Below are 15,463 nucleotides of genomic sequence, written 5' to 3' on the forward strand. Positions count from 1 at the left end.
TATTGGGGGAACTAATGTCTAAACCCTAAACCCAGAAAATTAAAAAGTCACTTTTCGACTCCATTTAGACGTCTGATCCTGGTACTCCGACTTTTAAAGCCCTTTAGACGTCAGTTATTGGGAGAATCGACGTCTAAACCCTAAACCAAAAAATTTAAAAAGTCACTTTTTGACTCATTTAGACGTCTGATCTCGCCACTTCGACTTCTAAAGCCCTTTAGACGTCTATTATTGGGGGAACCGACGTCTAAACCCTAAACCCAAAAATTTAAAAAGTCACTTTTCGACTCCATTTAGATGTCTGAACCCGCCACTCCGACTTCTAAAGCCCTTTAGACGTCAGTTATTGGGGGAACCAACGTCTAAACCCTAAACCCAAAAATTTAAAAAGTCACTTTTTGACTCCATTTAGATGTCTGATCCCGCCACTTCGACTTCTAAAGCCCTTTAGACGTCTGTTATTGGGGGAACTGACGTCTAAACCCTAAACCTAGAAATTTAAAAAGTCACTTTTTGACTTCATTTAGACATCTGTTATGGGGGGAACCGACTTCTAAAGCCCTTTAGACGTCTGTTATAGGGGAACCGACTTCTAAATGTCGGCATTAAAACACTGTGATTGCGAGACAGTCTTTATGCGCACTCATTGTTCATCATCTTCGTCGCGTTTTCTCTCTATGGGTTACGCTTTTCAGGTACATTTTCTCAGTTTTGCACTGTTTTAAATTAGTTTTACTCCGATTACATCACTCTTTGATGCATTATCTTTCATTTGAACCGATTAAAATGCGTTTTGTTGTGTTTTGGTGTAGTTACTCTCGTGTCCTTGGGCAGCGTTCTTTGGCGACGATTTCTTGCGTTTTGTACTCTCCAATTCTCTCCACTACGTTTTTAAAACCATCATATAAAAAAAATATACAATACATTCTCTTCAACTAAAATATAAATGTGCAAACTCAAATCACCATTAGTCAGGAGCAACCTTAGCGATGTCGGACCTGTATGGATCGGACTTCTATATAGACGTCTGACCTATATAGGTCCGACGTCTCATTAACGTCACCCGTATAGATGTCGAACAAAAATCAGACGTTAAAAGCCCAAAATAACAGACGTCTAAAGTCCTTTCTACACTAGTGTGACAACATCAATGTGTTGTTACAATCAATGTGTTGTCATCCAAAAACTAAACACATCAGATATTGGGTTCAACACTCATATTGCTCTCCTTATCAACAAATACCTCAAATGCATGATTTATACTAATGATTTATCTCAACAAATTAAGATTAAAACATTTGACACCACTTATAGGAACGAAATTGAGGTTCTAAAGATGAACCCTTGTTCCCCTTAGCCCTTGACTTGTAGGTTATTTTGGTACACCAAATAGTTTTACATTGTCTGGGAGTTGAGGCCAAAGGAAATTAAAATTCTCTTCCTCCTTTAACTTGCATTAACTACCTCAAATGCAATGATTCATCTAACGGTATTATCTCAATGGAGTTGAGGTCAAAATAGTGACACCATATGTGAGAACAAATCCAAAGCTCCAAAGGTGACAAAAACATCTCACAATTTCTTTCTTTATACTTTTACCAAATAATTTAATTTGCATTTTAATTTAATACTGAATTATTAAATATAGTTGCAAAATGATTTTATTAAGAAAAACACGTTCTCGAAATATCTTTCTCATAATCAATTTAAAAAGAACTATCCTACACTTGTTTTCTTTGGTTTTTAACTAAATAATTTAATATACTTTTTAATTTAATATTGAATTATTAAAATTAGTTTTATGATTTTATAAAAAAAAATGTTGTCGCAATATCTTTTTCAATAATCAATTTAAAATGACCTTTAAATTTAAGGATAAATTTAAATATAATTTTGGTTTAAACTCTTTTTTGTCTCTAAGTTAAATTCTGATGTTCAATTTAGTTCCCGCTTTTAAAAATATCAACCTTTAGTTCCTATGATATGAAAAATGTATCAAATCTAACTTAGGGACCAAAAAAGATTTAAACCTATAATCTTTTTACTTAACATACTTAATTGGATTGTTTTGATATTTTTATAAATAATTATAATAAACTAATAAATTTCAAAAAATATAGTATTTACACTATGATATAATTTTTTTCTCTATCATTTAATTAAAAATCATCACAAATTTTTTAAACCATCATCATAATAAGTTTGGGTATTTTTGTAGTAATTGTCTTAAAAACCATATCAACAAATATTTTTTAACTAATTTATAGTATAAGAACAACATAGATTAACAATGAATAAAAGTTAAAACTCTTTTTGATTTTATTGTAAAATTAAGAATTTATGTTTTGACCATGAGATGGCGCAAAATAGGAACTAAATAAGGAAATCTTTGTCTAGGTGGTTATAACCTGCGAGGCATAAAAGCCGCATCCTAAGTCGTGTGTTGAGTGCAAAGCGAAGGCATGGCATTGACGAATTTCGTGCTGACCGCTGCGGGTGTAGGCGCCGTTGTGCTTTTGCTCAGGAGTGACGTCAAGCAATCTGCCTCCATCTTCCGCCGGAACGTCAAGCACATTCGCAACTGGCTTGAAGAAGAATCTGCTGCCTCTTCCAGGTCAGTACTTTTACTCTCTTTCTTCTTAGTTTTAATTAAAGTTTGAGTTTTTTTTTCGGCTACTCATAAAAGAAAGACTGAATTGGAATTTTGGTTTTGGAGGAGCGAAATTTTATGTGATATTGAACGTCGTAAATCGTTGAGTAAACATTTTAGGGGTTTTGTTTTTTTAAGAAAACTTATTGATTAGTATGAATGTGTGTTATGTGTTTTATTCCTTAATTGATGGCTAAGAGGAGAAATGAAACAGATATTTGATTTCAAGCCCCTTTTTCATTCCTTCGAAAGGCTATGTATAACCATTACAAGAAACATACAAATCAAAATCCTGATTTGTAGGAAAAGGAATCTACGAAACGAAAATAACAATCTACCAATTCTAATAACTAACTTATTCTATGGAAGGACCAAGGTAGTCGGGTGTGAAATCTTCTGCGACGAGGTCTTACGAGGAAAATCCCTTCTTGGGATATAAAAATCCCTTCTTCCGATTGCTTCACTTCTAGGCCAAGAAAATATTTCATCAGGCCTAAGTATGTCATCTCAAACTCTTTTTCCATTGCCTCTTTAAACTCCTTAATTAGCTTTGTGTTGCTTCTGGTGAATATGAGGTCGTCGACATAGAGAGCAACTACCATCATATCCTTTTTTGATTTCTTTGTGTACAAAGCATGTTCGTACGGACATTGCTCGTACCCAGTTTTCTTGAAATACCCATTAATTTTCTCATTCCATGCACGAGGAGCCTGCTTCAGTCCATAGAGGGCCTTTTTCAATCTCAGCACTTTCTTCCCATCTCCTCTCTTCATGTACCCGAGTGGTTGCTCGACGTACACCTCCTCTTTCAACACTCCATTTAGAAAGGCCGACTTCACATCCATCTGTAGAATTTGCCATTTGTTCTGAGCAACTAACGAGATCAGGAGTCGGATTGACTCCATTCTCGTGACAGGAGCAAATACTTCATCATAGTCTATCTCCTCCTTTTGTCTATAGCCCTTTACCACAAGTCGAGCCTTATAACGCTCAACCTCTCCCTCAACATTCATCTTTTTGTACACCCATTTTACTCCAATGGGTCAAGCTCCTTCAGGAAGGTCGGTCAATTTCCAAGTTTTGTTGCGTTCAATTGCTCCAATCTCCTCATCATGGCTGTTCTCCACTTCTCTTCTTAGACAACTTTCTCAAAACTCAGGTTTTCAAAGTCGGCCAGAAGACATACAACATGAACTTCATTTGTAGTGTCGTATATTTCTTGTAGACTTATCATCCTAGGCTGTCGAGGCTGTGTTTCTTCATCTAAGGACTCGGTGGTTGTTGTTGAAAGTACAAAAATCTCCGAGCTAGTTTCTTTTTCGACCAGGTTACACCAGCACCATTCCTTCGTTTCCTCCACCTAAATATCTCGACTCACCACTACTTTCTTGTTAACAGGATCAAACAATTTATATGCTTTAGAATTTTTATCATACCTGATAAATATGTACTTCTTGCTCCGATCTTCAAGTTTTGTCTTGTGCTGACTTCGTACTTGCCCATAGGCCACGCTACCGAACACCTTTAGATGAGAGACACTCGGCTTCACACCACTCCAAATCTCCTGAGGCGTCTTCTTTCCCAACTTTGCATGTGGACATCTATTTTGCACATAGACTGCGCATTGCACTGCTTCTGCCCAAAACTTCTTCAGCATACTCTTCCCTTTCAACATAGATCGAACTATGTCGAGAATGGTTCGATTCTTTTGTTCTACTACACAGTTTTGCTGCAGAGAATATGGAGCCTTTAAGAAACGCTTAATTCCATGTTTCAACATTAGATGACTTTGTTTGTTTCTTTCTCTACCATCACTTTGAACTTCTTGAAAGTTTCAAACACTTCTGACTTCTCCTTCAGAAAGTAAACCTACGTCTTCCTTGAGAAATCATCAATGAAAGAGATGAAGTATCTCTTACCACTAAATGATTCTGGAGTTATTGGCCCACATAAGTCAGTATGGATCAGTTCAAGCTGCTTCTTTGCTCGGTACTCAGAGCTTCGCGGGAAAGAAGTCCTCGCTTGCTTTCCGATCACACATTCTTCACAGAACCTCTTTTCGAATTCCATTTTAGGCAGTCCGAGCACCATCTCCTTTTTCACCAACTCGGTCAACCCTCCGAAGTGAAGATGACCGAACATCAAATGTCACTTCATGGCCTCGTCCTCCATATCAAGTTGCATGCATTTATCTTGAACTATTTTCAACTCAAGTTTGTACATGCGATTTTTCTTCATTTCTACTTGGGCGATGAACTTCTCGAGTTTATCTCTTAGTTGTAATTCTCGGTCCTTCATCAGAACTGAGTACCCCTTCTCCATTATCTGTCCCATGCTCAATATGTTGCTTTTGAGATCGGGTACATAGTATGCATCTCTGATCTCTCCGATTCGCCCATTTTCCTGTTGATACCAGATTGTTCCTTGACCTTTGGCAGTTACTTTTGAAGCATCGTCGAAAGAAACAAATCTGGATTCCACCTTTGAAAGTACTTTGAATAAACTCTCGTCGCCACACATATGGTTACTTACGCCGGTGTCCAAGTACCAAACCGAATTATTAGAAGAGCTCGGTTTGACCTCGGTTTCTGGAATATTTGTCACTAGCAACAATCCTTCATCTTCTTTCTCGGCAAGGAAGTTTGTTGGCTCCTCAATTTTCTTCTCAGACCTACAATCTTTGGAAATATGGCCCATCTTTCCACAGTTATAGCATTTTACCGAGTAGTAATCCTTGGCAAGATGCTTATACCTCCCACAGTTATAGCATTAAATGTTGTTTGTGTTTGTCTGACCACCCCGAGTCTGACCTCGACCACCTCGGGCCTGACCTCGGCCACGCTAGTTTTGTTGGCCGACTTGCTCATTTCTTCGTTCTCCTTTTCCTCTACCACCTTGGCTTTTGCCTCTTCCTTGGTCTCTGGTACTTTGAGCATAAAACACATTATCCTTTTTTATTGTTGCCTTTGCCTGGAGAGCCTGTTCAAGGGACTCCCCCCTCTTGCTTTTCCGTCTTTGCTCATGTGCTTCCAGGGACCCAGCAAGCTCTTCAACGGTGAGCGTTAATAGATCCTTTGACACCTCTATTGCGCATACGATATTCTCGAAATCATCTCTCAATGACCTTAGAATTTTTTCAACAACTTGGTTTGATGAAAGATTCTCACCATTCTGTTTCAGTTTGTTCACCACGGTCTCCACCCGAGTAATGAACTCAGATACGCTTTTGGACTCGTTCATCCTCATGTTTTCCAACTCGCCCCTAAGGGTTTGAAGTCGGACCTGTTTCACTCGTTCGTCTCCTTTGTTTGCCTTTTCGAGTATATCCCATGCTTCTTTGGAAGATTTTGCATTTGCTATCTTCTCATAGCCGGATTTGTCAACAGCTCGGTATAACAGATTCAAAGCCGCCTTGTCTTTAGCTCGAATGGCCTTCAACGTGTTCAACTGAGCATTTGAATATCCATTTGTACTTGCCGGTTCCTCATACCCAGTCTCGACCACATCCCAGTTATCTTGGGAGCCGAGAAGGGCTTTTATTTGCACCTTCCAATTGTCATAGTTAACATCTTTTGTTAACTTGGGTAGCGGGATGCCATTGGTTAGACCTGCCATTTCTCTCAGGTGTTTACACTCAACTTACCCACCTAACAAAACTCTTAGTTCGCTCCTCTCTCTCTGCCTGCGCACACCATGACGTTTTCTCTTAGTCGCTCCTCTCTCTCTTTCACCTTACACACACTCTGATGCCAATTTGTTGACAACAAGAAGGCAAAAAGAATTGGCAGATTTTACTAAAAACGCTTTCTTTTCTTTGCATTATTTCGAATGAGCTGATACAAGTATTTATGGGCAAAAGGTTTGCCTCTTGACATGCCAGAGATAAATCAAAAGTTTTTGTCTTTTCAAATGCTAGAGATAAGTCATGATGTCTCTGCCACCTAAAACCATTAATGCTATCTAGGAATACCAACCAACAATAAATTTTCTAATTTAAGTTTTATAACAGATGTGACTAATTGAGAGCTGGTCTATCCATATAGAAAGAGGCTACCTGAAGGTGTTTCGGTTCTAGTGTATTGTTATAATAAAAAATTGGGAAATTTTAAAGATCCAACCAAAGGAACTTTGAGTTTCATGTGTGGGCGTCGGACGAGTTGGGGTTATAAGGGGGAACTGTGGTGGTGGGGAAGGTGGCTGAACCATCAAAAGGAAAAGTTACAATCAGAATTAGTTACAATCACAGGGTACTTCTGATTTGTAGGCAAAGGAAATTACAAAACGAAAATAACAATCTACCAATTTTAATAACTAACTTATTCTATGTAAGGAAATATCGTGACTTGGCATTTCTATAAACATTCTGACATAGTGAGTTCTATGGGATGTAATCCTTCATATAAGCCGATGTGGTAGTAATGTTTTGAGCCTTGCATTAGTCAAATGGGCTGTGTTCTGATTACTAAGAATGTGCTTTGGGGTTAGTGTGTTAGCGAGGAGAGAGAGCATGGAACTGATGGCAACTGGGAACATTCATTTGTGCTTTGCAATGATGCTGCTGCTGATTTTTGATGCTGAACTAAGAGGGAGTGGTGTCTAGTAAAAGGGACTAAGAAGTGATTAGTTACTGAAAGTATAATCTATTAATTCCAATGCAGAGTGGCTATTTTGGTATGCACGCAGTTGTGTGAGATGTAATTCTATCATGAGCAGGTAGGTGCAGTGTGAATAATTAATTTACGAGAGAAAACAGTATGGCTAAGATTTAACTCCTTTAAAATCCAATTAGCAGGAATAGGCAAAATGAGAAAAATGAGCATGGTACTTGTCTGTATATATTATTTGAAGTTGTAGGGTAAGTATTAATAGATCCCAAAATAGCACACCTTAAGTATTTACAACAATAAGAATACTAATAATATTTTAAGAAATGGACTTTAAGTCTAATTCAACTCCACAAAACCGGCTTGTAAGGTGAGATTTGCACCTACTTATGTATTATAAATTGGTCTTATCTCTAGTCGATGTGGGATTTCTAACACACCCCCCTCACGCCTAGGTATAGACATCATCTCAAGCATGAGACTAGACACTAATGGATGGTCCTATAACGGACTGATAGCGGATAGAACAATATGCCCAACAAACAGCAAATATCACTGGGATAGGCTCTAACTATAGTTCTGATACCATGTTAAGAAGTGGACTTTAAGCCTAACTTAATCCTATAAAACCGGCTTGTAAGGTGAGGTTTGCAGGAATAGGCAAAATGGGAAAAATGAGCATGGTATGTGTCTGTATATATTATTTGAAGTTGTAGGGTAAGTATTAACAGATCCCAAAATAGCACACCTTAAGTATTTACAACAATAATAATATTTATGATATATATTGTACTTGTTATAGTATGATGTTTAAATATTAAAGAAAGAACCTGTATGGAATGATTCCGGAAGAATATGTTTGCTTTAATGAGTCATTGATTTGTGGGTAAGATGATAAAAAAACATGTGGAAGCGTAGATTGCCATGTTTGATCATTTCAATGATTATGATATGTCAAGATTTGTTTGATGAATAATGGAATGAAAATAAGGGTTGAGTCATGCATTGCAAGGATTGCACAGACACATGATTATTTATGCGCATTTTGATCAAGTAGTTGTATTGTTTGGGATAATGGTCACTACCTGTAACTAGTGACTGATTCTGGGTGCGCAAAGCTATCCTTGACCAATATCACTGCGATTGGAGAATGGTCTTCGATCATATTCTGCCTCAGAGAGATAACAAATCCTTCATGAATCGGATATGATCAGTTGACTGATCAATGGATTAGTTGAAATTGGCTAGTGAGCTCATAGGACGTCATATCTATTGGCCCCTGAAACTGTTGAAATGTGCTGATTATTTAAAAATGAAAATTGAATTCTACAATGACTAAGATGTTTGTGCTGATTGAAATTTATTGCCACTTGGATTATCGAAATGTGTCCATGAAATCTGTTTTGCCAGATTTGGATATTTGAAAGTATTGTTTCCTTTATCTGCTTTGTGGGTATTTTTGTTATTTACCTTTTTGAGGTCAGAGAATTCATAGAAAAACCCCTACGCACTTTGCGTAATAAAATAATGCTTTAAACGTGTAATCTTGTCGTACTAGTAAGAGTGTCTCAATGCTTATGTTGTAACATAGTTTGTGTCATCTTTATAGGTCAATGGAGAGGTCCATTCCCAAAGAACTTGATTCAAAGGTTCCTCCTAAAGGCATTCATAAGGAGGACAAACATTAATGGATACATGTTTTTTGAGTCTTTTACTACATATTACTCTTGAGTTACGTATAGTTGGAAATAATATGACATGATAATTTTGGTTATTCCTCATTCCAGTTACATCTCGCTGTAAGTTCTTCGAATTTAAAATATTGACTTTGGATTGCAAGTCATTTTACCACATTGTAAGGTGATTTTTTTTTAACCAAACTTAGATCGTTTTAGGGAAAAAAAAAAAAAAACTCATATATCTAAATTTACTCTTATTTTCCTCTCTTTTTCTTTTCCTATGTTGGTGTCTACAGTGATATGGTTCATTTAAGGTTGATTTAAGTTTAAAATTTATTTTTTAACATAGTATCTGTAGTGGAGGAGGGTCGGTCGAGTCGGTCGGGTTGAGCGCAGTGGAGGAAGCCCGGTCGGGCCGGCTGTCAAGGTTGCAGGGGGCGAAGGCGACCTAGGGCCGGACGGTGTGGATCAAGCAGATGTGGGGTTGAAGAAGCATTAATGGGCTTTGATGGAGATGTAACGGAAGGCATGGCAAATCAATGAAATTAATGGTCAGTTACGAATACGCAGTCTATAAATAGGAACAGCAGGACAGGTAAAGTAAGTTTGAATCCAATCTAAATCGGTCCAGTTAGCTGATCTACTATCTGACTTGGGCGTCAGAGTGTTCTTTTTGCAGGACCTCCCGGTTGATCCCTACAATATACCGTTAGGACGAACAGGTCGGACGGTCGGAAGCAGGACTAGTGGGTTGGTTCGGTCTCGAGCTCTAACACCGAAACATTTGGCGCCCACCGTGGGGCCCGAAATCGTGATTTACCCAGAAACGAACACAATGGCTGAGCAATTACAGTTGCAAGTTCTGCAGGAGATGCAGAGACAGATGCAGGAAATGAGGGCGGAGATAGCGGCTCTGCGAGCAGAGCGAGAGAACGTGGTGGTAGGAGCTTCGGTGCAATCGGTGAATGTGCAAACGATCCACTCTGGGGATGAGGAGGTCAGTCGGCGGCCATCGGTGGAGGAGGTGGGAGAGGCTGTTGGAGGGGAAATTGTAGGAGGAGGTCGAGGAAGAAGGACTGGCCGGGGGGAGTGGCCAGCAGGGAGAGGGACTGGCCGGGGGGAAGGGCCAGTAGGAAGAGGGGTTGGTCGGGGGGATGGGCCGAACGGGAGGGGAATCGGTAGAGGAGAGGGGTTAAACGGGAGAGGGAGGGGGAGAGACGGTCAAGGAAGGGGAAGGGGCAGAGGTGGGGAAAACATAGGGCGCGACCAGGAAAACCCGGAGGGGCATAGGGAGCCCGCAAGGCAGAATCCGCAGTGCGAAGAGATTTGGGAGGATGAAGACCAGTTCGATCAGGCTGAGGGGTTGCACCCGTTCACTCATAACGTCCTGGGGGCAGTAATGCCGCAGAATAAGGTTTTCCCGTGGGTCGAGAAGTATGGAGGCACGTCGGATCCGGTGAAGCATCTGAGATCGTTCGTAGATGCTATGGCAGTCTATTCATCCAATGAGCTGGTCTGGTGCAGGGTATTCTCTTTGTCCTTGAAGGATGAAGCTTTGGATTGGTTTCACTCACTGCCACCTCGAAGCATTAATTGGTTCGTTACCTTGAGGTAGTTGTTTAGCCAGCAGTACGCTTCAAACCGTTCGCGAGGTTTGACTTATACGACCCTTGTCAGGATGAAACAAGGGCGGGAAGAGTCATTGAAAGGGTTCATGGAGCGCTTCAACCGAACCGCTCGGCAGGTGCGGAACGTAGACCAACGGCTGATAGTAAGCGCGCTTACAACAGCGCTTAGACCCGGTCCTTTCGTAGATTATCTGTACGAGGAGGAACCCCAGTCTATGGGTGAGCTGCAGAATAAGCTGGTAGGGTTTATACGAATAGAGGAGGGGAGGTCGTATCGCAACGATCAGGGGGAAGAAGGAATAACGAGGGAGAAGTCAGGGCGGGACCGAAGAGGAGAAAAACGGTCGGTCGGAGGGGAACATAGGATGACGGTGAAGCGAGGGGCGGAGGTACAAAGAGGGCAACAGTATTTCCATCACACTCCGTTGAGTGCCCCGAGGGTGAGAGTCCTGGAGGAAGCCGTAAGGGCTAATCTGCTGACGGTGGCACGGTCCCCGACCCCTCGGGGAGCAGATGAGAGTAAGCATTGCCGTTATCATCAGAACATGGGACATTCTACAGAGGATTGTGTCACGTTGAGGGACAAGTTAGAGAGTTTGGTACAGGCTGGGCACCTGAGGGAGTTTGTCCGTAGGGAGAATCCTAACCCGAGAGGGGCCACGGGAAGGCACAGAGGTCAATTACCGGTCGGCCAGAGGGCTCAACCGACCGCCGAACGGACGGAGGGCGAGGGAAGTGGAGATAGGCCTTTGAGAGGAGTAATAAATACCATTTCGGGCGGGTTTGCTGGAGGAGGGGCGTCCTCGGCCGCCCGAAAGCGGCATTTGAGAAACTTGCATAGCGTGAACAAAGTGGGGATCGACAGAAGAACCATGCCATCCATAACATTTTCGGATGAGGATTTCCATGCACCGGACCCATACCAGGATGACCCCATGGTCATAACGGCTATCATCGCTCGGTACAGTATGGGAAAGGTGTTGATCGATCAGGGAAGTTCGGCCAATATCCTGTACTGGAAAACCTTTCAGCAGATGGAAATACCGGACGGGTCGATAATGCCATTCAACGAGCAGATCTTGGGATTCGCAGGAGAACGGGTTGATACAAGGGGATACGTGGACCTAAGGGTGAGCTTAGGAACGGAGGCGGGGGCAAAAGAGCTAAGAGTGCGCTTCCTGCTGGTAGAGGCGGAGACTTCTTACAACGTGCTGTTGGGACGACCATGTCTTAATGCGTTTGGAGTAATAGTGTCTACCCCACACTTAGCGATGAAGTATCCAGCGGACGACGGCACAATCCGGACGGTCAGAGTCGATCAGAAGGTAGCAAGGGAGTGTTATGCAGCGGGGCTAAAGGTGCAACCCCCAAGGCATAGGGTGTGCGAGACCCGTTCGGCAGTATCGGCTGCAGAGTTGGACCCAAGAGAAGACACCACCGACCGGGTGGAACCGATGGGAGAAGTCCAGCCATGTCTCCTGGAAAATGAAGACCGGGTGACAATGGTCGGCAAGGACCTTCAGGAGGACGAGAGGCAAAGGTTGGAGGGGGTGCTGGTGGAAAAGAAGGATCTATTCGCCTAGACTGCATCAGACATGCCAGGAATCCATCCTGATGTTATTTCACACAGGTTGTCTATATTTCGAGATGCGCGACCGGTATCTCAGAAGAAGAGGAGGTTAGGTATGGAGAAGAGAAGGGCGGTAGGTGAAGAGGTGGGGAAGTTAATCGAGGCCGGATTCATCAGAGAAGTCAAGTACACCACTTGGTTGGCCAATGTGGTCATGGTTAAGAAGTCCGGCGGTAAGTGGAGAATGTGCATTGACTTTACCGATCTGAACAAAGCTTGCCCGAAGGATACATACCCCTTACCAAACATTGACGCGTTGGTAGACGGGGTGTCCGGATATGAGGTGATGAGTTTTCTGGACGCCTATTCGGGATATAATCAGATACCTATGTACTGGCCGGATAGCGACAAAATCGCTTTCATTACCGAGCAAGGAACCTTTTGTTACGAGGTCATGCCGTTCGGTTTGAAGAACGCAGGGGCTACATACCAAAGACTAATGGACAAGGTCTTCCAGGGTCAAATAGGCAGGTGCATGGAGGTGTATGTCGATGATATGGTGGTGAGGAGCCGGTCGATTGAGGAGCATCTCGCGGATTTGAAAGAGGTCATGGGGTAGCTTCGAAAGTTTGATATGCGCCTAAATCCCGCTAAGTGTACCTTCGGGGTAAGGGCGGGGAAATTCCTGGGCTTCATGTTGACCGCTCGGGGAATTGAAGCAAATCCCGACAAGTGTAAGGCGGTGTTGGAGATGAGAAGTCCCCGGACGGTGAAAGAGGTTCAGAGGTTGATAGGGCGGTTGACGTTGTTGTCGCGGTTCATCCCTCATCTGGCCGGTCGGTCAAAGCCGATCGTCAAGGCCATGAAGAAGACCGCACAGGAATGTTGGGATGAGAAGAGCGAGGAGGCTTTCAAACGTATAAAGGAGGTTCTTACCCGGCCCCCCGTAATGGGCCGGCCGGAGCCTGGTCACGAACTGTAGATCTACTTGGCAGTTTCGGAGGGGGCCATTAGCGCAGCCCTGGTACAGGAAGTTCCGCAATTCAAACTGGTGTACTTCGTTAGCAGAAGCTTGAAGGAAGCAGAGGTAAGGTATCAACAGCTGGAGAAGGTGGCCCTATCCCTAATTTATGCCGTTCGGCGGTTGCGGCCATACTTCCAAGGGTTCCAAGTCGTGGTACGAACGGACTACCCGATAGCTAAGATCCTACGAAAACCAGATTTGGCGGGTCGGATGATAGGGTGGTCAGTCGAGCTATCGGAGTTTGGATTGAGGTACGAACCGAGGGGGTCGGTACGGGGTCAACACTTGGCAGATTTTGCAGTTGATCTACTCCCTGAAGAGGAGGGATTCTGTTGGAAACTTTCGGTTGATGGTTCATCTAGCCGAAGGGGAGGAGGATCGGGGGTGGTCTTAGAAGGACCCAATGGGATACTGGTGGAACAATCGTTGATGTTCCAATTCAAAGTCAGCAACAACCAAGCCGAATATAAGGCTTTGCTGGCCGGGATGGAATTGGCAAAGGACCTGGCGGTGGGTCGGCTGGAATGTCAAACAGATTCCCAATTGGTCGAAGGGCAGATGAACGGGAATTCCAGGTAAAGGATGACCTCTTGTTGCAATATTTTCACAAGGCTAAGCAATTGGCCTCAAGCTTCAAGGAGTTCACATTGCGGCACGTTCCCCGATCGGAGAACATCCGAGCCGATACATTGTCGAAGCTGGCCAGCGGAGTCACAAAAGGAGGATTGTCTTCGGTAATCAAACAGGTAATAACCAAGCCGACGGTAGAATGCTGCGCCATTACTACCGGGGGAATAACGAGTACCTGGAAGGACGACATAATACAGTTGATTCAGAAGCAAGATGATGGGGAAACCTTGAATACCGAGGAGACCAAGAAGATCGCTCGGTATTGCTTGATCGGCGATGAGCTCTACCGGAGGGGTTACGTCACTCCTTTATTGAAGTGTTTGCTGGAGAGGGAAGCGGAATATGTAATGAAGGAGTTGCATGAGGGGGTATGCGGGAGACATACGGGTGGGCGAACTTTACGGACAAGAGTGCTGAGGGCAGGACTTTTCTGGCCGACGTTAGAGAAAGACTGCATGACGTTCGTCCAAAAATGTGAAGCCTGCCAAAAACACGGGAACGTTTTCCATGGGCCAGCAGTGGAGTTGCAAGGCATAATGTCCCCTTGGCCGTTCGCCCAGTGGGGAATGGACATTGTTGGACCCCTGCCTACCGGACGGTCTCAGATGAGGTTTTTGCTGGTAGCAGTGGACTACTTCACCAAATGGGTGGAGGCTGAACCTTTGGCCAAGATTTCTGCCACCCAAGTTCAGAAATTTGTATGGAAGATCATTTGCCGGTTCGGGCTGCCCAAAACACTCATTACGGATAACGGCCGACAATTCATAGATAAAAGATTGGAAGCTTTTTATCGGGAGTGGGGCATAACTCATGTCACCAGTTCGGTTGAGCACCCCCAGACGAACGGCCAGGCGGAGGCAATAAATAAAATAATCATACAAGAGTTGAAGAGAAGGTTGGGCGAGGCAAAGGGTGCTTGGGTTGATGAGTTACCATCGGTCCTATGGGAGTATCGATGTTCCCCCCACGATGCAACAGGAGAGTCCCCGTTCAACCTGACCTATGGGACGGACGCGATGATGCCGGTCGAGGTGGGCGAGGAAACACTGAGAAGACAGGTGAATGACTCGGGGGCGAATGAAGAAGGTCTGAGGGGAAACCTGGACGTGTTGCAAGAAAGAAGGGAAGCTGCAGCGGTCCGGGCAGAGGCACTAAAAAGGTTGGTCGCGCGAAGATACAACACTAAGGTGCGACCAAGGCTTTTAGTCGAAGGCGATCTAGTCTGGAGGAAGGTTGGGGAAGCTCGGAGGGAGAAGGTTCACGGAAAATTGGCGGCCAGCTGGGAGGGGCCATTCAGAATATGTGAAAGTTTGAATAACGGGGCTTACCGACTGGAGCGTCTGGACGGGAAGCCGATTCCAAATACATGGAATATATCTCATCTCAAATTGTACTTCAGTTAAAACATTTCTTTTTGTGTCACAGTTAAGCATGTACTTACGAAACCATGAGTTGAATGATATGAGGCATTTCATTATTACTTAATTATGACTTCCCGTTCGGTGAAAAAGGAAGGAAGAGGAACGTTCCGGCATTCCTCCCAATCGGTAGTATAAGGAGGGGGAACGCTCCAGCGTGCCAACGAAGTCAGGAAAATGACTTCCTTTAACTTAGAAGAATTAGGGAAAGTCAGGAAAATGACTTCCCGTTCGGTGAAAAAGGAAGGAAGGAGGAGGAA

At 43.3% G+C, this 15,463-nt stretch overlaps 2 protein-coding genes across 2 annotated transcripts; both read left to right on the top strand.

Annotated features, from left to right (window-relative positions):
- The first annotated feature begins 2,405 nt into the window (after positions 1-2,405).
- On the top strand, positions 2,406-9,150 carry LOC106780110. Its single transcript, XM_014668351.2, has 2 exons — positions 2,406-2,614; positions 8,864-9,150. Exons 1-2 carry the CDS (start codon positions 2,463-2,465, stop codon positions 8,940-8,942), a joined length of 231 nt encoding a protein of 76 aa, XP_014523837.1. The 5' UTR covers positions 2,406-2,462; the 3' UTR covers positions 8,943-9,150.
- Positions 9,151-10,611: 1,461 nt separating this feature from the next.
- LOC106780097 lies at positions 10,612-12,144 on the top strand. Its single transcript, XM_014668341.1, has one exon. The coding sequence runs from the start codon at positions 10,612-10,614 to the stop codon at positions 12,142-12,144; it is 1,533 nt and encodes a 510-aa protein (XP_014523827.1).
- Positions 12,145-15,463: the final 3,319 nt, after the last annotated feature.

Source organism: Vigna radiata, unplaced genomic scaffold (assembly GCF_000741045.1).
Source record: "Vigna radiata var. radiata cultivar VC1973A unplaced genomic scaffold, Vradiata_ver6 scaffold_146, whole genome shotgun sequence".
Lineage (NCBI taxonomy): Eukaryota > Viridiplantae > Streptophyta > Magnoliopsida > Fabales > Fabaceae > Vigna > Vigna radiata.

Coding starts and splice junctions, on each gene's coding strand:
- LOC106780110 (XM_014668351.2), top strand. CDS start 2,463: ATGGCATTGACGAATTTCGTGCTGACCGCTGCGGGTGTAGGCGCCGTT. Junction 2,615..8,863: donor GAATCTGCTGCCTCTTCCAG/GTCAGTACTTTT, acceptor TCATCTTTATAG/GTCAATGGAGAGGTCCATTC.
- LOC106780097 (XM_014668341.1), top strand. CDS start 10,612: ATGAAACAAGGGCGGGAAGAGTCATTGAAAGGGTTCATGGAGCGCTTC.